Source organism: Notamacropus eugenii, chromosome 7 (genome assembly GCF_028372415.1).
Source record: "Notamacropus eugenii isolate mMacEug1 chromosome 7, mMacEug1.pri_v2, whole genome shotgun sequence".
Classification (NCBI taxonomy): Eukaryota; Metazoa; Chordata; class Mammalia; order Diprotodontia; family Macropodidae; genus Notamacropus; species Notamacropus eugenii.
Genome location: NC_092878.1, coordinates 153,344,464 through 153,368,487, shown reverse-complemented (window position 1 = coordinate 153,368,487; position 24,024 = coordinate 153,344,464). Strand labels below are relative to the sequence as shown.

The 24,024-nt window shown below is 38.0% G+C and overlaps 1 protein-coding gene across 1 annotated transcript; it reads left to right on the top strand.

Annotated features, from left to right (window-relative positions):
* The first annotated feature begins 380 nt into the window (after positions 1-380).
* On the top strand, positions 381-21,330 carry LOC140514225 (albumin-like). Its single transcript, XM_072624342.1, has 15 exons — positions 381-505; positions 3,973-4,030; positions 6,326-6,458; positions 6,798-7,009; positions 8,018-8,150; positions 10,569-10,666; positions 12,157-12,286; positions 14,195-14,409; positions 15,323-15,455; positions 16,054-16,151; positions 17,181-17,319; positions 17,685-17,908; positions 18,366-18,498; positions 19,565-19,638; positions 21,164-21,330. Exons 1-14 carry the CDS (start codon positions 427-429, stop codon positions 19,604-19,606), a joined length of 1,827 nt encoding a protein of 608 aa, XP_072480443.1. The 5' UTR covers positions 381-426; the 3' UTR covers positions 19,607-19,638; positions 21,164-21,330.
* Positions 21,331-24,024: the final 2,694 nt, after the last annotated feature.

Genomic DNA, 24,024 nt, shown 5'->3' with positions numbered 1-24,024 from the left:
TTGCAAACGCACATTTCTGAACTTAGAGCCCTGGTTCATTCAACTCTCCAAATCTAGCTTCCAGGTTGGTTAAAATTTTACAACTATCACAAAATAAATTGTCCAAATGGGAATCTGGGATAAAGGACACTGTATTGAATAAAAGACATAAATGTTTTAGTTTCTTGTTTGGAACTTGATAAGGTATTTTACATAACCTTAATGAATTTACAAGGTCTTTTTGAGAAGACAGTTCCAGGTGGCAAACCTGTGTATGAAGTTTGGGCAAACACAGTTTTGCAAGAATATTCTGAATTTTGAAATCAGTGGGAGGAAATGAAATGCAGTTAATAATTTACAATTACTGGTTAAAAATGTGTATTAATCCATTTCTCCTCTAAATATCCTACCTTCTCTCCTCCACCAATCCTACAAACTGTTGAGAAGATGAAGTGGATCACCTTTCTTTCCCTTATTTTCCTCTTCAGCTTTGTTCATTCCAGGGACATCTTCCGTCGAGATGCACGTAAGAATCTTTCTATTCATGATCTCTTTTAATGCAGAAAGAGAGGCTAAATGAAGATTGAATCTTTGGTGATTTGTGGTACCTTTGTGTTTAATTTCCTTTGTAGATGGAAAATATTCTTTAGGGTGATTGCATCTATATAATGTCAAAGAAGTTATTTCATTGGACTGTCTATTATTGTCAATGAGTTAGACAGGATACTTTCAGTAACCTTTTTTTGTAGATGGAGAACACGTAGGCACCATGACTTTTTAAAGTTGTGCAACCTCAAAGACAAAATGGCACTTATTTCTCCTTTTTCCTCAGCTAGTATATCATGAGTTCTGCCTCAGCATACAAAAATCTAGAACCCTTAGACAAATTTTATAATTAGAGTTTCAAATTATAGTATTTGAAATTCAGGCAGACCTCCTTCCTCTCACTCCTCAGAAGAAGCCATAGAAGAACTAATCCTACTTTGGCAGTTAGGTAAATAGAGTCTGGACCTGCAGTCAGGAAGACCTGAGTTCAAGTCTGGCTTCATTCACTTTTTGATTTGTACAGTATTGAGTCATGCACTCAATCCTGTTTCCCTCTGTTTCCTCATTTCTAAAATGAGCTGGAGAAGAAAATGGAAGACTGCTTCAGTATCTTTGCCAAAAAAAATCCTTGAAGAATCATGAATAGTTGGACACGATTGAAAATCACCTAATAAACCGTAAAAAATGAAAGGATTCTGGGAAGATACTGGAGTAGGTCAGAAAATTCCAAGTCCTCAAGATTTTCCCCCACAAAAGGGGAACCTCAGGGTGAACACAGATCAGTAAAAATGAATGAGAGTAGGGGGAGAGCAGGGATCCTCCTGAGATACTGAGAGAAGATTTTAAGAAAAATCCCAGGATGAGGTTTGGTTCCTATGAAGAGTAAACCCCTCTTATCTGTGTTGGGAGGCTGCCTTGGCCCCAGGCACAGGAACTTTTAAGGGCATCTGAGTCACGGAAGATTGAGGGAATCTCAGATGATAAAGAATGCACCATAGAGATGCAGCTGGGGGTGAGAAGGAACCAGGACACACCCTGAAGAGTCAGAAGCAGTGCTTTGGGGACACTGCTGGCTGTGGGCACTTACATTAAGCTGGAGGTCTTCATTTCAGGTTCTGGGCCACAGGGGAGAACTGAAGAAGGATCTGAGAACAGAGGCACCATTTCCCACACCCCAGGACTAGAAATAATTACAAAAATTGAGCTACTACAAATTTTCAAAAAATGCACAAAATCTAACCATAGAGAGTGACTATGGGAATAGAGAAGACCAGGGTTCATCTTCAGAGGAGGATAATGAAGCAAAGAAACAGCAAATCAAATGGTCACCTGCCAAAAAAAATCATAGAAGCACTTAAAAAAAAGACTTTAAAAATCAAATGAGAGTGATTGAGGAAAAACTAAAAAATAAGAACAATTCAAGAGAAAGAAAAAATTTATGAAAAGAAAGTCAACCAATTAGAAAAGGAGATCCAGAACCTTAAGGAAGAAAACAACTCCTTGAAAATTAGAAGTGGGAAAGGGGAAGTCAGCAAAGTTATACGATGTCAAGGAATAATAAAACAATAAAAGAATGAAAAAATAGAAAAGAATGTGAAACATCTCAAAAGAAAAACAACTGATCTGGAGAATGTATCATGAAGAGAAAACATAAGAATAATTGGGCTATCTGGAAGCCATGATCAACAAGACATCTTGGTACAATAATACAAGAAATAATTTTAAAAAATTATCCTGAAGCATTAGAAGAAGAGAGAAAAGTAAAATTAGAAAAAAAGCATACTAATTACCTCCTGAAAGCTGTTCTATGAGGAAAACCCACAGGAATATTAGTAACATTCTGAAACTCCCAGTTCAAGGATAAAATATTATGCGTAGCCAGAAAAAAAATCAATTTAGATATGATGGTTCACAATTAGAATCACACAAGACTTAGCAGTGGCACCACTAAAAGACCCCAGGTCTTGGAACACTATATATCACAAAGTAGAAGAACTAGAGTTCTAGCCCAAAGTATCATACCCAGCAAAGCTAAGCATAATCCTCAGTGAAAAAAACTGAACATTTAATGAAGTTGTCAGACTTTCAGGACATTGTTAAAAAAGAAAAACAACACAAAAGTGATCTTAATAGAAGATTCACAATACAAAAGTCAAGAGAAATATGTTATATACCAAAGGCTAATTACAAAGGACTCAATAAGGACAGACTGTTTACTTTTTATGTGTGTAAAATATATGTCTAAGTTTGTTATTAGCAATTTGGTAGTTCATAAGAAATATTGAGGTAGACCTGAGTATGATATGACTTTAAAAATTATAACCATTTAGGAGCAGCTAAATTATACAAATGAAGTGCAAGAACAAAAACTGACAGAGAGAACTTAGATGGGGAGGAGGGCTGGCAATTCTGTAAACCTACTTTCATTGAGAATATGTTCAAAATGGAACAATGCATACATATCTAGAAGAGCATAAAAGTCTTCTAAATTGAGAAAGAAATAAAATGCTAAGGGGATAAGGAGCAGGGAGAGGATAAGGGAGGGATTGCCAGAGAGGAGAGTGAGGTGATAGGTCAAAGGTGGGTATAGAAGGGAGTTTAGATTTATGGGAATGGGAGAATGAGGGATCCTTGGAGGAATAGGTTAAGTAATAGGAGTGCAAGGTAGTGGGTAGAAGTAAAGTAGAGGAATTAGGAGGGATAGGAAATTAGAGATAACACAAACATAAAATCAAAGATCAGGAATAGAATTTATTAGGGAATATATATGTCTAAATATGTATGTATGTAGTATCTATATGTATATGTGTATGTATATACTTATATCAATATATATCCATGCTCAATTGGAGCTTTCTAGGGGAGGTGGGGAGGAAGGGGGAAAAGAACAAAGTAAAAAGTATACAGCAGAGAACAAATTAATACTTACAAGGAAACAAAGAAAAGATGGACAGTTCTCAACACAATGCGTAGTATTTATTATGGAAGCTTTCTTGAAATGGAAATTTATTGCTGCATATTTTGAATCCTCTCTTACATTATTCCTATGCATATGACATCCTTTTATTCTCATTTTGTATTTAAGTTTCAATATTTAAATTTACTATATGTTTTTTTCTTTTCTTGTGTATTTAAGTTTTCATAAAAAACTATAAAAATCCCTACTTAGATTTGAGGAAAAAACTCATGAAGTTCAAGTGATGGTTCAAAGAGTATCTTTGCCAATCAACAATCCTCCATATGATATATTGATTTGAGTTTGATTATTCTACGAGATTTTTCTGTGCTGCTGGAAGCACCATATTTTGCAAGAGATAAATAAACTATGCCTCCTAAGAAGAGGTATTCTTCATGTGTGGTGGTTTTATATATATATAATATGTATACATGTATATACACACATATATATACACACATATAAATCATTGTTCTTTGTTTTATTTTTAGCTAAGAGTGAGATTGCCAAACGATATAGAGATTTGGGTGAAGACAATATGAAAGCCCTGTAAGTATAACTATTGAAAATTTGGATTCATTTTCCCATCAATATTGATTGTGACAGTATCCCTTTATACATTACATAGTAGGTCCCTTTCCCCTGTTTCTGCCATCTCCCCCACAGAACATGTTCAGTTGTCATTGGTTTCTGGCTCAGTAGCTAATTAAAGAACTATTTAACATGTCCCCTATGAGTCCCTGATGTCACTTATGGCTGCAAGTAGGCACATCACATTTCCACATGGTCACCACAAATGGCAGCTGAGCATGCTCTATGGGCAATGGAAGGGTATCATTACACTTAAGAGTTTGCTTTCAGGATCTCTCCCATGGTGGTCCTTCCCAAGGGACAGGGCAGCTTGTGAATGCTCTCTAATACTGTTCCTTTGATATTGAAGTTATTTCACAGCTTGTGGGATGGAATATGATATGATCATGAAGCTCCAAAGTGCTATTGTCATTAAAATAAATTATTGAGAAATGAAAAACTTAGGAAAGAACCTGTTTTGGAAAAGATGTTATCTGACATATTCTTTCAATCTCACTCCATCCTGGCTTTTCTGGCCTATGGAAGGAAGGTCTAGACTGGAGTTTTGACCTTCAAAGGGACTCAGGGAGATATTGAGTTCCATGGAGATACTCAGAAATCTAACAGAGGACATGTTGTATTGACCTAAGCAGGTCCAAGTCTAATAGCCTGGCATTGAATGGAGAGACAGTAAAGGGAGCTGTTTGGAGCAGAACAATTAGGGATTATGTTTGTCTGCATCCATTCCACCCAATTGAAGCTTAGCATCATGGACTGGGGGCTGCTGTGACTCAGAGCGTTCTTGATGGAAGGTCATGTATGTTGACAGGGATGCTGCTCAGAAACGTGCAGTACCTCAGACTGTGCTGTAATGTTGCTGGTACATACCATACAAAGGGCACTTCATTATATTTGTGGAATTAACGACAATAGGTCGTGCTTACATAGTGCTTTAAGGTTTGTAAAGTGCTTGTCAGATATGATCTCAATTATTCTCACAATATTGAGTTGGATGCTCTTGTCATTCTCATTTTTACAGATAAGGAAACTGAGGCAGACAGTGATTGAATGACTTTCCCTAGGTAACACGCCTAGTAATCAGTGATGTGCTAAATGTTGAGGGCAGTCTTTGTCCTCATGTCTTCTAGAGTTGAGGTCCTATATGCCTCATTGAATTGACTTCAGTTACTGATTGTCTTATACGTAGTTTACATAGAATGTACGTATTTTATGGGCAGTTAGGGAGATGCTCTCCTTCCTCCACAAAATCCTCATCCACTGACTAAAACTTGGAGACTTTTTGTTATTTGTTTAACTGTTAAAATGCCAATGTCTTTTGGAGGAATACCCCTTTAAACTTCTCAGTCCCTAAGCATGTTGTGAGACTAGAGATTCTGACAGCCAGGTTTGTATGAGATTGTGAGGATCCAGTGAGATAATATTAGGAAAGTGCTGAGCGCAGTGCCTGGCACACAGTAGGTACTATATAAATGCTTGTTACCTTCTCTCCTTTTGTAGGAGTAGTGAGGAAGAGATAATATCCATTGCTCCTTGGAGAGTGAATGAATGAAAAAAATCAACCATTACACACTGTGCTAAGGGCTGGAGGTACACACAAATAGAAAAACAAAGCAGACCCTGTTCTCAAGGAGAACACATCCAAGAGAATGCAGCTACAAGGCAGTTTAAAAAAATTCCATGGACGTTAGCGTAAAATAGTGATGAATGTGGTTTAATGACATTTCCACTGAAAAAGCCATTCTGTGTTTCTAGTGTTGAGTGAAGGACTTTGGTGATGAGAACTAACTTTTCTTAGGCTTCAGTAACTGAGGCTGCTGAAGAGGTCAGGGGTGGAAGCAGCCTCAAAGTCAGTTGTCATAGGTCATCTGTACAAGTGTTGATCCCCTTGTTAATGGCTGTGGGGATGTCGGAGTGGTACAAGGTATGTCCTTAGAAGGATGATGCTATCCCTAGGGCTCTTGTGTGTAGAGTCCTGGGCTGTCTCCACCTGTGTGTGAGTAGAGGTGCTGGTGGTTGAGGTGGTGGTGATGGTGGTGGTGGTTCACCCATGAGGCATATGCCACCCCTGTTTCTCTCTCCCAGGATACCTCGGTACTCTACCCACCTTGGCATGGCATAGATGGTCCTCTAGCTAACCTGGAGGTGGCATGGGTGTGATTGGATCTTCAGCAAAGCAAACATTTTATAATGGTTTCAAAAAAAATATTTAATGTTATCTTTGCTTTCAGTAATGATAACACCTCTTTGTTTCAGTCTGTTGATCACATTTGCACAATACCTCCAGAAATGCCCATATGAACATCACAAAGAATTAATGCTTAAGGTTGTGGAATTTGCAAAAGGCTGTGCTGCTGATGAGACAGCAGAAAATTGTGGCAAATCCCTTGTGAGTATCAGCTCTGTGGTTGAGTTTGACCTTCTCTCTTCGTTTCATTTCAGACAAATCAGAGTCAATAGTAATGTGTCCCACCAAGAAGCCCATTTCCCTCTTTGTTCTTGAACTTCTCACCCAAATACCAGTCTGGAACTGTTACCTCTCGTTAAAAAAATATAGCTAATTGCTTTGAACTAAGAGAAAGATAATTTGAGAGGAACAGAAGAATGTTAAGGCAGCATCCTCTGCTAAGTTCTTGTCTCCTGAGTTTTGTTCCATCCAAATAAGAAAGTCAACTATTCCCAGAGCTTTAAATGGTCAGTGACTAACCAACTATTTTTTTCTTCCTAGCACCAACTTTTAGGGGATGAGTTATGTAAAGTGGCAAGTCTTCGGGAGGTATATGGCGAAATGGCAGACTGTTGTGCTAAAGAGGAACCTGAGAGAAATCATTGCTTCCTGAGCCACAAAGATGACCACCCAGACCTCCCTAAAATCATTGACCCTGAACCTGAAGTTCTGTGCCAAGCTGTCCAAGAGAATGAAAAAAAAGTAGTAGGACAGTAAGTGAGATCAGAAAGTGAATGAAGGGCTAGTAGGCCACCACAGGATACGAGGAGCGCTGGCATAGGTCATATATACTAACTCTGTGTGACCAAGGGGGAAGGAGAATAAACACATATGAAGCACCTACTATGTGCCTAGGCCTGTGCTAAGGGGGTTACAAACATAATTTTCTTAGATCCCCACCACAAATCATTTAGATACTGTTGTGATTTTCATATTTTTGGATGAGGCAACTGAGGCAGACAAAGATTATATGACATGCCCAGTCTCACACAGCTACTAAGTTTCTCCTGTCTTCCTGCAAAAAGACCCTATGTTTTCAGATGGCACATTGCCATCTAGTTGGCACAGGCAAGTCATTGAAGTTACTTCGGCCTCAGTTACCTCATCTATGAAATGAGGGGATTAGATCAGACAGTCTTTGTACCCCTTTCTAACTTTGGAATTCTGTGGTCCCAGTGACCCAAGCAGCTTAGCAAAAACTGTTATGTTACTGAAAAGTGGCCAGTCTGCAGAGATAGAGGGAATTTCCCTGCTCAGAATTTTCTATGCTCAGACCTGGACCTAGATTTAGAGTCCTAGTGGAGGTGGATTCAGAGAAATCTGAAAACATTTATAGTCCTTTGATCAGTGTGGAATAACTAACTTCTATGAGAAGATTCTGGGTCTTGGTGAATCACTCCTGATGCATGGCCTTCCCTGACACTTTTGCTATGCTCTCTAGGTACTTGCTAGTCTCTTCATTCCTCATCTTCAGGGGGACTTTTACACCACTTGTCCCAGGCCTTGTTGGTGGTGGTTGCCCTAGACACAGAAATTCCTAGTTAGATCTGAAAGAATGCCATTGAAGTCACAGCTCCAGACTAGAGGGGCAGCAGAAGTCAAATCTAGCTGGGTTCAGTTCAAGGAGTAACCTGCTATCACTTGGTTCTGGGTGAGATGGGCACAGCTTTGCTGACATTCATTGTCAAAAGTGACCACTGGATTCTCCTTGCTAATTTCAGCTACCTGCATGAGGTTGCCAGAAGACAACCCTACTTCTGTGCCCCAGCACTTGTTGTCTACGGTCATCGGTATAAGGAAACAGTGAAAGAATGTTGCCAGGCTGATGACAAAGCCACATGCCTCAATGAAAAGGTAGGTGTGTTTGTGTGTGTATACATGTGTTTGTGTGTGTATGTGTGTGTGTGTGAGTGAGAGAGAGAGAGAGAGAGAGAGAGAGAGAGAGAGAGAGAGAGAGAGAGAGAGAGAGAGAGAGAGGGAGAGAGGGAGAGAGAGAGAGAGAGAGAGGGAGAGAGAGAGAGAGTGACAGAGAGACAGAGAGACAGAGAGACAGAGAGACAGAGAGACGGAGGGAGGGAGGGAGAGTAAATCACTGTGGAATCTCTGACCTGGATCTAAGAAGTCCCATTTAGCTTACCATGATGATTGATCAGCACTTGAGTCCTGGCCCTTGGCTTGAGAGGCACTGTGGTACAGTGCAGAAGGTTGTTGAGGAGGGGTATGGTGAAGTCAGGAAGACTTGGGTTGAAGTCCTGTCTCAAATGCTTACTGGCTGTGTGACTCTCTGAAAATCACTTAATTTGTCCTGGCCTCTGTTTTCTAATCTGTTATGTGAGGGGATAGTACTTGGTGCTCTTTCCAACTCTAAATACATGATCCTTCCTTTTTCCTCTTCAGTACTGATCTCATGTCTGTGAATGGTAGTGTGATAGGATCTGTCTCTGTGATGCTTAAATTTTCCAATCCATTCTACAATTTCATTAGTTGTAATAATGCATTTGAGAATTTTCTGATTCCTATTGTCAGCATTGTATATGTGTAAGTGTGTGAGTGTGTATGATTTTGTAAATTCATGTTAATTTATATTTGTGAAGGAATTTGGAGTGGACAGAGTATGGTAGGCAGAAGATTGAGTTGTGCTGACTGACAATATTGGGAACATTAGGTAGGATTGATGACATAGCTGATGACATAGTTTTCTTATTGTCCAGCCATGTCTACATCTTGTGAACCCATTTGAGGTTTTCTTTGCAAAGATACTGGAGCAGTTTGCCATTTCCTTCTCCACGTCATTTCATAGATGAAGAACCAAGGCAAACAGCGATAAGTGACTTGCCCAGGTTCACACAGCTACTAAGTGTCTGATGCCAGATTCGAACTCATGGAGATGAGTCTTCCTGATTGTAAGCTTAGTACTCTATGCACTGGGCCACCTAGCTGCCTGGTCATGTAGTTGGCCTTGTGAAAAATTGGCAAGCAGGTGAAGTTTGTCTCCTTGTTTCCTTTAGGCTCTTTCCCATACCCCAGAAGGTATTTTGTACCCTTATGCTGACTCTTTATTGTCCAAAGTCCTCCAGGGCAATAACGTTCCCAAGTCCACTCTCCCAAGAAAGGCTCCTCCTCTATCCAAATATACCCTGTCCTCTTCCCCCTCATTCTGGTGTCTTCTTTAAAAAATAATCTCACAAAGTAATTCACATTGAAATATTAATAATTGAATTCTATTACCCTAATGGTCTTTTCATTTTCAAAAGAGTATCCTAAGAGAAACAATTCCTTAACTTGATGGAATGTATCTCCAATAATGACATTTTAGGCATGCAGTAAGCTATTTAAAGAGATGTTTTAAACATGAGTTCCTTTGAGATCCTCCTCAAATCTTATACATGTTTACTTTATTTCCAAATCTAATGTTGGTTAGTCAGTAAGTAATTTAACTTTGATAGTTGTTAAAAAGATTTGTCTTAAATGTTTTGAAACTGAGAACATGTGCTATATAATTTTCCACATGTGCAGAGTATATCCTATTTAGCAAAGATCAATAACTTTTCCATCAGGATATAGGATAGGAAAGATTTCAAATTGCAGATAGCAATAGGTATTGTGAGCTGGGAGGGACTTTAGTGATACTTCTACTTAATAATTTTATTGAAGGTGAGGATACCGAGACCCAGAGAGGTTAAGCATTCAGTGAACTAATGGTTGTGCTTGTGGCCAATTAACTCGATAGATTCACACATTTTGTTACTAGAAATGATTATCCTAGCTTCAATTCTAATCCACCATGTAATTCTCAGTCCGCTATTAGATAACATTAAAGTCACAGGGCACCAATAGAAAACTCAAGGTATCCCTTTTCCTCTTGCAACTTACAATGTATTACATACATTGTGATGGTTTTTCTTATTTCTGAATAATTCTCTTCTAATTGTGTCACCTTGGTCATAAGAGGCACCAGAAAGTGAGCTTTAAGGACTAAGTCCAAAAATCTATCACTGCTTCTGAGAAAACAAGGCCAAGTGCATACCTTATTGGTTGGTGAGCAGTCTTCATACAAAACAGCCTCTCAACTTTCTCTCTCTCTCTCTCTCTCTCTCTCTCTCTCTTTCTCTCTCTCTCTCTGGCTCTCTGTCATGGAACTCAGGTTAAACACCTTAAATTATAAAGAAAACTTGGAATTAATTTATGAGGATTTTGTAGGACATTTATTTTTCATATTAATGAAAACAGGAAAACTGTATTTTTGAAAAATGTCATTTCTTTTTTCTACAGCTCTCTGCTTTAAGAAAAAAAATAGTACATGAAGGTGACATGCATAGATTTCGATGTTCCACTTTAGACAAATTTGGAGAGAGAGTTGCTAAGGCTGGGTAAGTTTCTAAGTTCCATTTGCCTAAAATCCTTTGTATTTTTTAAAGAAGCAAAGATGTAAAAGACCTGGTATTCCAACATCTATAATTATCACCACTTTTGGTTGTTCATTTCATCACTTGCAGAAAGTCAAAACATCTGATGCAAGTGAAATTCAACAAAAAGGTCAAATGACACTCTTTCTCCAAGCAAAATTAAATTTTATTATAAGGATATTAACCTGCCAGGGGAATGGGTTTAATGATTGCTTTAATTAGCCAAGTCAAAGTATTGAAGATGCAACTCTTTTTATAAGCATAGTACAATGTATAGAACAGAGTAGGTGACATCATGGCATTGAAGACAACATGATTGGTTACATAACAGAAACACAGGCAGCAATGTGATTGATTGACAGTTGGAAATTGAATGAAATGGATAACAGTTCCCTTCTCTCCTATGACTGAGAAAAGTTCATTGTTTGAGTCCACTGGCAAGGTTAAAAGATAGTGGGACCAACTTCTTTGCATAGCAAACCAGACTTCCTTGAAGGAAAACTTGCCTTGTTTCTACCTCTTCTCCTATGAATAGCAGAATTCCTTGAGGGTAATAATAGAACAGTGATTTGCAGAAGTGGATTTCTAAATTGAACTCAGAGGATAGTGTTTTTCTGCACTAAGTTCAGAGACAAAACAATCAGGACTTAGGAAGATACAGGACAATATCAAGTAAATTCCATTAAATTCAAACCAATTAAACCTGACACAGAATCAATTTAATTATCTCGTAAGTGGACATTTCCTGTTCAGTCTGTGTAATAAAAGTGGCAGGCATTTGTAGTCCAGTTTTATAAGAAAAGTCTTAAAATGTTTATCCTCCAGTCTTGAGTATTAGAGAGGCTTTTTAGAGAGGTGAGGTTTTCCCACAACCCCACTCACTTCATTCCTGCTTGACTCAGATTAATGTTTCAATTCCTCCTTCTGCCATATTGGTTATTGTGTCTGGTTCTCTCTAATCCTCTGTCTACCACTTTGGCTCACAATATAGTCTCATTGAGCCCAGTTAAGCCCTGATTCTCATTCCATTGTAAAAGTACTCATCCACTTGGATTTGATTGCCTGAAGTACCTCACTGTAGTGGGGGTCCCCAAAGTATCCCATTAGAGTCTCTAGGTAACCATATTAATTAAGTGCTTAGGACTTGCAAAAAGAGTGAAACATGGGGCTAATGCCTTCTAAGACCTTAAAGATATAACAGTGATGGCCACTGTTAACACAAAAGGTTGGGCAATACTTGTGCTTCCCAAAGATTAATAATAAGGAAGTATGGCAGAGTGTATAGAGTATTGTCCTCTGAGTCAGAATGACTTGAGGTTCAAGTTCTGTATCTGATACTTTCTACATGTCAACTCATTCAAGAACTTCATAGCAATTTTAAAAAATAATTTCCAGGAAATTTTCTTTAAAGTTTTAAATTCTAATAATTGACCTATTGTGGATTTTCTTTCTAGCCTCATAGCTTGGCTAAGTCAGAAATTCCCTAAGATTGAATTTGCTGAACTCCATAAAATAGTGGATGATCTTATCAAGATTTATACAGAATGTTGCCATGGTGACCTATTGGAGTGTGCTGATGATAGAGTAAGTATTTATCGGTATTAACCAATTAATTTTTGATATAACCTTCTCTATCATGTACTTATATGAGTTTTTTTATACACAAATTGAACAAATTTGGAATCAGAGAAATCATGATGAATAAATTTGAATTTGTAGTTCCTTTCAAACCTCAATTTATTCTTTCAGTCAGCCAGTCAATTGACATTATTAAGCACCTACTGTCTACCAAGCAGTAGGCTAAGCTTAAGTGTCCCCCTGTATTTAGTGTCCTCCTACCTTTTCTGGCCTCTCTAGCCATTCATTTCTTTGAGCAGAAAATTACCACGTATTGACTTGTATATATTTCTATACAACTTATGTATGTATTTTTTATCTCCCTGGATAGAACTTAAGCTTTTAGAAGATAAGTACTTTTTGCCTTCAAATTCCTGGAGCTAGCATAGTAACTTACGAGTGGGAGGCACTTAATAATTGCTTGTTGCTGGATATAGTAAAGGAGTTCATTATGAAGATGGCGAAATACATTAGACAAAGTTTGTTTCTAGTGTTCTCATTGCCTCCCCCAACCCCATTTTGAGAAAATTTCCCATTTTTTTCTGACACCCTGGTTCCTAGTATCCTCAATCTCTCTCTCTCTCTCTCTCTCTCTCTCTCTCTCTCTCTCTCTCTCTCTCTCTCTCTCTCTCTCTCTCTCTCTTACTTCCTTTACCAAAATTACTTCTTCATAGTTTATTAATTATTCATGGTATACTTAAGTATTAATAATAATAGTACTTTTATTTTTGATTGTTATCATGGAAAAAAAACCCATCAAGGCTGGGGTAAATGTGGCTGCTAGTCAGCTGGTCAGTCAATAAGCATTGATTCAGCACCTTCTGTGTGCTGGCCACTGTTCTATATATGTTGGGGCTGCAAAGAGAGAGACAACAACAGTCCCTGTTCTCAAAGAGCTTACATTCTGGTAGGAGGAAGCAACAGGAAAATGCACAGTGAATACACAAGATATACATAGAGTACATGGAAGGTAATCTGAAGAGGGAAAGGTCTTACAGCTGGAGGACCTCTTAATCCATTTTAAGAAAGTTAGGAAATCTAAGATGCAAAGATGAGGGGGAAAGAGCACTGAGGTATGGGGGAGAGCCAGTGCAAAGGAGGCCAGTGTCCCTGGTTTGGAGAGCTTGCGGAATGGAGCAAAGTGTAAGCAGACTAGCAAGGTAGGGAGGGAAAAGACTGTGGAGAATTTTGGATACCAAACAGAGGAGTTCCTACTTGATCCTGGAAGTACTAAGGACCCATTAAGTCACTAAACAGGGGAGTGACATGTTTAGACCTAAGCCTTGGAAAAATCAGTGAAGTGGAGGATAGATATGAGTGGGGAGAGACTGGATCTGAAACCAAATACTCAATCTCAGAAGAAAGGAGGGAGAATGAACTGGGGGAGGTTGATCAAACCCACTAGGGTCTGGACAGGATGATACATCTGTTTGGGTTGAACTTCAAAGGAAGACAGTGAGTGCAGGTGGTAAGGTAAGGGTCTGAAAGTGGCAGCGAGGGGGCAAGGAACCCTTCACACCTGCACTCTCTCTTGTCCCAATATGTGTGTGTGTGTGTGTGTGTGTGTGTGTGTATGTGTGTGTGTGTGTGTGTGTGTGTGTGTGTGTGTGTGTCCAGAACAGACATAAAAATTAGAGAAGCGATGCCCCATTCTGGAGGAGGTGGGCAGGGATGAACTGTCTCTAGGGGAATGTCAGTCTTCTGAGGCTGCAAGGACGTGGAAGGATCTTCAGAGGAAGGAGTTCAAGGGACGAAGAGTTTATTAAAATAGAGAGGCGCCACAGGGCATTCTAGAAGGGAAAGAGTTGGATTGGAGTCCCTAGAGTCTTAGAGTGTTGCGAGCTATGTTAACCGCTTCTCTCTTACACCTTGTAGGTGGCTCTTGCTGACTACATTTGTCAGAACAAAGATTCAATTTCCTCTAAACTTGGAAAATGCTGTGACAAACCTCTAATGGAGAAGAGCCAGTGCATTGCTGAATTAGAGAATGATGACATTCCTGGTGACCTCCCTAACTTACTTGTTAAATATGTAGAAACCAAGGACGCCTGCCAAAACTACAAAGAAGCAAAAGATGTCTTCTTAGCCACGTAATTAAACTTGTCATCTTATTCTTCTGTTCCTTGCCTTTTCCTCTCCCAAGTATTTTAGGGTCAAATAGAGACAAAACTTATTCTTTGTGTCTTCTGCTGTACTTAGTCATGGATCCAGGTCAATGACTCTGTGACTTTAGGTTAAGTGTACCTCTTCTTTGGCTCCATGAAATTTACTCTCTTTCCTTCAACCTCAAGAAGAGGCCAATGATGATTGCCCTGCTTGGCCCAGAGAGGACAGATATCTGGGAACTTGGAGATTACTTGGGACATGTTCTGGCTGGAGGAATGCACTTTGTGGCCTGGAGGCTTGAGGATACTATCATTCATTTATTAAGGAAGAAAGGGAAACTTTGACTTGCTCCCTGTCTGCTGAGCTGTTCTGATGCATTCCACCATTCACTGATCCATCCATCCATTCACTTTCATTGATTGGACAAATGTGTTGAGTCCATATTCCACTCACTATTCTGAGCAAGGAACTTTAAGGGATACTGAGAAGTAGAAGTTAGAATGTTAACATTACAGGGATATACCGACTAATTGAAAAGTTGATAGCCATCCAGTCATGTGATCACTAAATGAGAACAGAAGGCAGGATGCAGTTAAGTGTCATAATTGTTGAACTGGGAGATTTATTACTGTGCCCTCTGGACTCAGTGTTATGCTGTAATGCTGTACAGTGGGACTATACAAAACTATTGTTTTGAAAAAAGGAAAATTTAACACCTTGTGGTGAATCTATCAATATAAAGACCAATAGGCAAAGTTAAGTCTAAATATTTTACGTAAGAATTCTTTTTGTTATTGTAATTTTCCAAAATTTATGGAACTTTAGGACAGACTAATAATGCTATGGGCTGATCTTGTTCCTTACCATACTCATTCCTGTTTGATGTTCATTTTTAAGTTATTTGTATGACCTTGGAAGAAGACATCCTGAGCTTTCTGTTACCACACTGGTAAGGCTTGCCAAGGAGTACGAGCACACACTGGAGCAGTGCTGCGCCACAGCCGACCCTCCTGCTTGCTATGCCAAAGTGGTAGGTTTCTCATGAGAAAGAAAAATCAAACTGCTTTATTTGCTTGATCTGGAAATGACAGCACAGCTTATTTTTTTAAAAGAAAGGAAAAAAAGTGGTCATACAAATACTAATTGAACTTTACCTTGGGACTCTTATCTCATTCGGGGCTTTCAAATCAGGTTGTTTTGAGTAATGTTTAAAATAATTAAGATTTTGCTAGAGAAGGGAAGGTTGGAAATGAGACTGTCATTCTAGCACAACTCTTTCACAAAGGAAGTCTTACTTCTCTCCATTCACACTAAGAATGAAAAAAAAAGCTTTGTGACTGGTGAAATTTAATAGACAATTTTGCTGTACAGAAGAATTTCTGAATTCTCCTGTGCATGAGGGTCATTAGGCACTGGAATTGTACCATCCTTGTGTAGAAGTCTTGAAAATCCTTGTCTGATCTTTTAAGTTTGCTTTTGCATGAAATTAAGTGAGCTGGACGGAATGACTGTTGAGGGCTAATTCTAACATGATTCCTAAACTGGTTATAAATAATAAAAATTAATAAGCAATATATGTAATGTGTCCCCAGAGGACATATTATAAGCACCATTTTATTCACTTTCAGACTGAACAACAGAAAACTCTTGTTGATGAGAGTAACCATTTATTCAAAGAAAGATGTGATCTTTATGAAAAAGTTGGAGAAAATGATTTTGAAAATATGTAAGTGGGACCTCACAGCTTGATCAGCTCTTAATATTTAATGTTTAAATAAATGGGAGGACTGTCTCTTATAAAAGGCCACAAAACACAAAAGCTTCAAAAAGTATTCTGAAAGCCTCTGGCTCCTGTAATACCTCATAATTGCAAGGCTAGCACTTGGACTTTCCACTGGTTTGCTACTATTGATAGACTGAGGCAGTGAAAGAGCACTGGGCTCTGAGTCAGGAAGATCTGAGTTGGACATTTGCTTGTGACCTGACTGACACTTGCTAGCTGTCTAGTCTTGGGCAAGTCACTAGGACTCAGTTTCCTTCTCTAGAAGATGAGGCTGTTGAACTCAATGGCCTCCAAGAGCCTTTCCTGTTCTAAGTCTATGATTCAATGTTCAACTAAATAAGATTCCTCAGATTGGAAAATTGAAGCTTGAAAAGTGATGTGATCCAATGCTAAAAACCTATGAAAGGAAGAAACAGAGTAAAGGATGCCAGGCTTGTTCAGGCAAATATGAAGCTTGGGACACCATCTGAAATGTGAACAAAATGATTCAGAACAATTAAATGATTGGACTACTCTTTGTAGTGGATAGTGAGCTTGTAGAATACCAAAAGGTGGTAGAGACTAAAATCTCATGTAAATTCCATGTTGAAGAAAGAGCCCTGTATGACAGATCAATACTGGGGAAAACTGGGGTATTTGGGAAACTTTCATCATTGAAAATATGAACAGCATTGAGGGGATCCGGGAAGCCTCATAAAATGTGCTTGACATTACTATGCAAAACACAGAACTGGGTAGAATAGATGAGTGAAATATGGAGGCCATGATAGTGGAGGGCCAGGAAAAGAGAAAAGTGGAAGGGCCGTATTGACCATGAGGGATGGACAGTTTAATGATGTCAAACTATCTCTGGGTTGGTGTTTGTTACTTAACCAGTTTTTAATGCTGTTGTTATTATTATTAAAATTATCATTATTGTTTTTCAAAAAACTGATTCTGTGACTACAAACATTTGGAACATTATAATTACAGAGTGCTGGTCACTTATACCAGGAGAGCACCTCAGCTGTCAACCCCAACCTTGGTTGGCCTTATACATAAATTCGAAAAAGTTATTGCTAAATGCTGTAAACTCAGTGACCCAGAGGGAGCAGCCTGTGCTGAGAGCTACGTGAGTTTTTCTTTTCTTTTCCACTTTAATACTACTGTTGGGAGCTTTTACCTTGAGATGCAAATAAAAAAATGTGTGGCAGAAGAGTGTCCCTCACAAATGTAGATTACTTCTCCTCTTAAGTAGAGCTCCTAAAAAAAATCCCAAATCAAAACGCTTTACTTGATTTATTTTAAAAAACCCTACATTTTCAGAAGTTTCAAATTGCTCATGGAATGGAAGCTTAAAAATTCAATGGTTGAAATTCGATGGAGACAATGAGTAAGGGTGGGTTTTAATATAGCAGTTCAATTTAGTCCATTAAAATACTAATGTCTCATCTTACCCATTTGGTGAATTCACCCAATTTTGTCTTTTTGCTTTAGGTGGGTGTTGTATATGACGACCTATGCCGCCACCATGAGAAGACCCCAGTGAGTGATATAGTCACCAAATGCTGCACAGAATCCTTGGTGAACCGCAGGCCCTGCTTCTCTTCCTTGGGCGTTGATGAGACATATCAGCCCAAGCCATTTTCTTCAGACACATTCACCTTCCACGCTGAGCTGTGCACACTTCCTGAGGAGGAGAAGCAGATCAAGAAGCAAAGGTCAGGAGCATTTCATCTCCTGCTTTCCTCAAACTTTCCTCAAAATTTGCCCCTTCCTTGAGCATGAGAAAGACACTCTACTGACATGAGCAAACCTTCCTGTTTTAGAGCAAGAATCTTTTAGGAAAAAGTCATTAGAAAGTGATTCAAGTGCAAGTCACTTATAATAGCAATGATTGCTACTAGTATCATGCTTTAAGATTACCAAAATGCGTATGATGAAGATTATGGTAAGATGTTTAGGATCCCTGAAGGGGAAGGCAGGAAAATGGCCCAAGGAGGTACTACTGTCTTCAAAAGGATCATCTTTCCTCATGTCTTTCTCCAAATTTCAGGCTTCAATGCTAGCATCTCCCCTCTGATTTGTGACCTAGTGCTAGGGACAGATGAGGTATGGTTGGCCAGCCTGGTCCCTCCTTACATTTCATGGCCATTTATGTGTTTTCTTTCACTCCAGTATACTGGTGGAACTTGTGAAACACAAACCCAAGATCACTGATGACCAGATCAAGGGCGTCATTACTGATTTCAGAGCAATGGTGGAGAAGTGCTGCAAAGAAGCCGACCATGAAGCCTGCTTTGCTGCAGATGTATGGACTTCTTTTTACTTTTAATTCATCTACTATGGGAGTCTTTGGTGATACCTCAAATGTGGGCTTAGGCAAGAATACTTAGGTTTCTTCCCTTAGTTTCCTAAAAGGTGACATCCCTGATCATTCTGAAAGCAAGAGCCCATTCCCTTTGTCCCTTTGACTAAAATATTCTTATGAGTCCATAGAATGCTTGGATTTTGTTGTGTATTTGTAGTTTTCTTTCACTTGTCAAATGGTTATCAATCTCCCCTGTCTCCTATGTGTCAGGGTGAATGAAGATCATAGGTGTGTAGCATGTGTGGCATGCATAAGATTTAACAGAAGAGTTCTATTAGCTGGTCATCTTTTTGAAAAAGTCCAATTTGTAACCCAGTCCAATCTGAATGCTTGTGCACATGTAATTATCCCCCCCCCCCCAGTTTCAGTCAATCACTGAATCCAGAATGTTAGGGATGGAAACGACTTCAGAGACCTTTTACCCTAGGGATCCTTTTTTGTTTCATGGACCTCTTTGGCAATCTGTTGAATCCTGTGGACCCCTTGTCAGATTATTTTTTTGAAATACATAAAATTAAACTCACACAAGTGTCAAGGAAAACAATCCTATTAAAAATGGTTACCAGTACTAAAACAATTAAGAATCCCTTATGTATCCTAATTCCTACCCCAGAATTCTCTCTCTTCCCTACCTGAGAATTTATCATCCAGGCTTGGATCCTGGAATCCACTGCTTGTCTCTTTAACATCTACCCATTTCTCCTCCGGTTTTGCCATTATCTAGGCTGCAATAAAAAAGTCTAAGCTGTCTTTCAGAGGAGCTTTCTTATAGCTTCAAATCCAGAGAAATATACAGATAGGGATCTTTCTTTGAGCAGGTTTGAGCTTAAATGTTTCTTAAACATTTAAGGATGTTTATGATTAAATATCTTTCCATATTCTTTGATAGGGATGGTTTTGTATAATCAAGGGCAATAGATAGTAGTCAAAGAGTCCCTTTCAGGGACCTTAGGGTTGGGCTGTCTGGGATCTCTTTGTCACACATCTATGATTTCTTTGCCTGCAGGGTCCCAAGCTGGTTGCTTCAGTTCAAGCTGCCTTAGCTTAAACCAGATGGACAAGCCACCTGTCACGTTTCAGGTAACTCTCTTTGGCTATTTCATTGGGAATAGCTTGATATGTCATGTATCTAGGATTTCAGCTTTGACCACCTTCCCATGACATTTCACATTTGATAGATACCTCAGTTTTAGTTAAGTTTAAATGATTTGAGGATAAGCCTCAGAGGCTGAGTATCAGTTCAGATCCTCTTGACTCAAAGTCCAGTGCTCTATGACATATGCCATATTGTCTGGCATACGGACAATACTGGAGCATGAATTTAATTCTACACCACCAGGTTGCCTTTGTCACAGGGGCTGATGGTCCTTGAGAAATCCTCCCTCTTAGAATGGAGGCTCAAAGGGATCTATTTTGTACTGAATTTTACTATATTTGACGGGATGTAGCATTATAATGTAAATCCAAGGCAGGTACATATTAAATCTCTTCAGAACTTCTCACCTCAGAAAGAAAGGACCCACTCTAAATTTCAGATCTTTATGGACATTTTTTTTCCTGCACTTGATGAATTCATTTGGTATTCCTTCACTCAATCCACTGTCTTTTAAATAAGGAGGAGAGTTTATGTGGAAGAAGGAATACTATGGGTACAAAACCTTGTATATAGAATTGGACCTAGTAGATGTGTTAATTGAGTAGACCTTTCTTTTTTAATTACCCTTATAAAGAATGACTCTCTAGGAAGAGTTGGAGGCAGGGCTATATTGAGAAATGTAGAAGATGTAAAATTTTAAAAAGTATACTTTTTTCACAAGGGAGCAGGCAATATTAAAATACTGTTTTTGCTTTGCAGTTTTTAAAATCATGCATGCCGTTTGATTCAGCAATACCATTAGTAGTTCTGTATCTGAAACAGATTTTTTGAAAAGGAAAAGGACCTATTTCTACAAAAATATTTAGAGTAGCTCTTTTTTTGTGGTGGCAAAGAATCTGAAAATGAGGGGATGTGCATCATTTTGGGGAGTGACTGAACAAGTTGTTTATGTTTGTAATGGAATATTATTGTGCCATAAGAAATGATGAACAGGATGCTCTCTTAAAAACCTGGAAAACTTCCATGAGCTTATACAAAGAGAAATAAGTAGAACCAGTAGGGCACTGTACCAAGGAACAACAATATTATGTGATGTTCTACTATGAGTAACTTACCTATTCTCAGCAATACAGTGATCCAAGATATTTCTGAAGGTTTCATGATTTCAGATTCTATATGCTTCTCAAGAAACAGACAATGGAGTCTGAATGAAGATTGAAGTGTACCATTTTTCATATTCTATATTTTTGGTTTCTTTTTGGTGGAGAACCTGTGTTTTCTTTCATAACATGACTAATGTTTAACATTTTTTGCATGATTTCACATGTATAACATATAAAACAGCTTACTGTGTCAGGGAGGGGTGAGGAGGGAAAGAGGGAGAGAATTCGTAATGCATTTTTTAAAAAATGAATGTTAAAGTTGTTTTTATATACAACAGAGAAAAATAAAATATTAAGAGATTTTAAAATCGTTTTTGCTTAACATATTTTTTTTTCTGTTTTCTAGTTGACCAGTGGAAGAAAACAGAGATGAAACTGAGGACTCATAATGCATGTGTTTCATTTCTCTGTTTGTGTCAAAGCAACAGAGTTAAGAGAACATCAATTTTGCCTTAAGTTGTTTATTCTTTCCCAGTGTTGCAAGAAATAATAAAGAAAAGCATAATCATCGTGGCAGTTGTCTAGGAGCGATCTTTCTGTGGTTGGTGAGAATGACATGTATCCAAGGATGCTACCCTCCTACTCAAACTTTCTCTCCCACCTTAAGCAGCTTTCCTCAGATAAAGATCCCCAACTCCATACTTGTGAATTCATGAACATCAGTATTAGTTTTGCACGGGTTATAAGGGTATGGATTTTGGGTTCCTTTTTCTTCTTAATTTGATATTAATTTGTCTAAAAACACTGAAATGAGTCCTGGGACCTGGATGGTCAGTAGACAAGTTCTAGTTACTAGATATGGTAACAAGAATCTTCATTGACAGAAAATTTGGCCAATGTGTTAGGCTGTGGCATGCATACTGCAACTGAATAATTAGAGCCAGATTGGATAAAGAGATTTGAGACCCATACTAAGAGATCCAAGCTGAAGTTATGGTAACAACTAGTCAAAGAGGGAGACATAATGATGGGGGCTGAGCTTTTTCATTTCAGGAGGTATATTGAATTGTTAAAAAGGAGAGAAAACTAGGTGATATAGTGGATAGAGCCCTGGATCAGGAGTGAGGAGGTGCTGACTTCAAATCTGGTGTCAGACATTTACTACCTGGGTAACTCTGGTCAAGTCATTTAACTTCTTTTGGACTCAGTTTATTCCACTGTAAAATGGGACTAATCATAACACCTGCCTTTCAGGGTTTTTGTGAGGACCAAATGTCAAAATAATTAAGAAGCCCTTAGCAGAGCTCCTGACACATTTCCAGCACTACATAAATGATTTTGGTTATTTTTATGATCATTGTAGAGTAGTAGTAGTAGCAGTAGTAATAGTAGTAATAGCAGGGATAAGTTTTATTGATGTAAGCATTTAGAGATACAAATTTTCCTCTGATCACTGCTTTTGCTGTATTCCTTCAGGATTGATCTGTTGTCTTATTATTGTCATTCTCTTTAATGAAATTATTGATCAGTTCTATGATTTGTTTTTTAACCCACTCATTCTTTATGACTAGATTATCTCCAATTAATTTTTAATCTAAGTTTCTGTGGTCCCTTATTGAATATAATTTTTATTGCATTGTTATATGAAAAAAATGCTTTTAATATTTCTGTTTTTCACTATAAAATTGTTATGTCCTAATATATGGCTAATCATCATAAAGCCATCATAAACTGCAAAGAAAGGTGTATTTCTTTCTATTTTCATTTAATTCTCTCCAGATATCTATCATATCTAGCTTGTCTTAAAATTCTATTTACTTTCTTGACTTTTTTTTGGGAGATTAGAGTTATCTAGCTCTGAGAGGGAAGATTAAAGTCTCCTACTATTGTGGTACAACTCTTTATTTCTACCCGTAATTCATTTACCTTTTCTTTTAAAAATTTAGATGCTATGGTATTTGATACATATAGTTTTGGTATTAATGTTGATTCATTATCTATGGTACATTTTATCAAAATGTATTTACTTTGTTTGTTTCTTTTAATTAAATCTATTTTTGCCATAACTTTGTCTGAGTTCATGCCTGCTATCCCTATCTTTTATGCATCAGCTGAAGCATGTGAAATTCTATTCCAACCCTACATTTTTAACTCTGCATATCTTTCATTCTTAAATGTGTTTCTTGTCAATAACATATTGTTGGATTCTGATTTTTCATCCTTTCTGCTATCTGTTTCTGTTTTATGGGTGAGTTCACCCTGTTCACATTCAAAGTTATGGTTACTATTTGTGTATTTCCTTCCATCTTATTTTTACTCACTATTGTTCTTCTCAGCCTCTCTTTTTACATCATTCCAGTTGCCTTATCCTTTGCCTTTACCCTCCTATTTATTCCTTATTTCACCCACCCCTTTAAAAGATCCTCTCTTATCCTTTCCCCCTTGCTCCTACATTTTAATCTGCATTCTAAGTCTCTTAAACACTCTCTCCCCATCCTCTTACCTCTCTACAAGTCCAGGAGACTTCTACACCTCCCTAAATCATATCTCTTTTTTTATCTTATCCTACCCAATTTTGTTTTTTAGAATCTCTCCATCATACACAACTCAATCCCATCTTTTCTTTCAAGCTACACTAGCTATAATGATTCTTAAGAATACTGATAACATTTTCATATAAAAGAATTAAACAGCTTGACCTTAATGAGTCCCTTATAGTCTTTAATGTTTTCTTATATTTCTTCTGAATCTTTTATATTGAATTTTCCATTGAGTTTTGGCCTTTTTTTGTTACAAATGCCTGAAAGTCTTTCAGCTTATCAAATGTTCATTTTTTAAATTCAGAATTATATTCAACTTTGATTGGTAAGTTATTATTGCTTGCAACCCCAGCTCTTTTGCTCATCACAATATAATGTTACAAAACCTGTGGTCTTTTACTATGAAAGCTGCTAGGTCTTGGGTAATCCTGATTGTATCTCTGTAATATTTAAGTGGTTTTTTTTCTTGTTGCTTGCAATATTTTCTTCTTAACCTGGGAGTTTTGAAACTTGGCTATAACGTTCTTGTAAGTTTTCCTTCAGGGATCTCTTTCAGTGGTGAATGGCAGATTTCCCCCCCCTATTTCTACTTGACCATCTTGTTCTAAAACTTCAGGGCAATTTTCCATAATATTTTCTTGTAATAATATATCCATATTTTTACCAACAATTCTTATGTTGTTTCTTTTCAATCTGTTCTCCAGATCAGTTGCTTTTCTAATAGGAT

Excerpts from the sequence above, each read along its gene's own strand:
- LOC140514225 (XM_072624342.1), top strand. The coding sequence starts at position 427 with ATGAAGTGGATCACCTTTCTTTCCCTTATTTTCCTCTTCAGCTTTGTT. Across the intron at positions 16,152-17,180 it reads GAAAATGATTTTGAAAATAT|AGTGCTGGTCACTTATACCA; the intron begins GTAAGTGGGACC and ends TTATAATTACAG. Across the intron at positions 17,320-17,684 it reads CAGCCTGTGCTGAGAGCTAC|GTGGGTGTTGTATATGACGA; the intron begins GTGAGTTTTTCT and ends TTTTTGCTTTAG.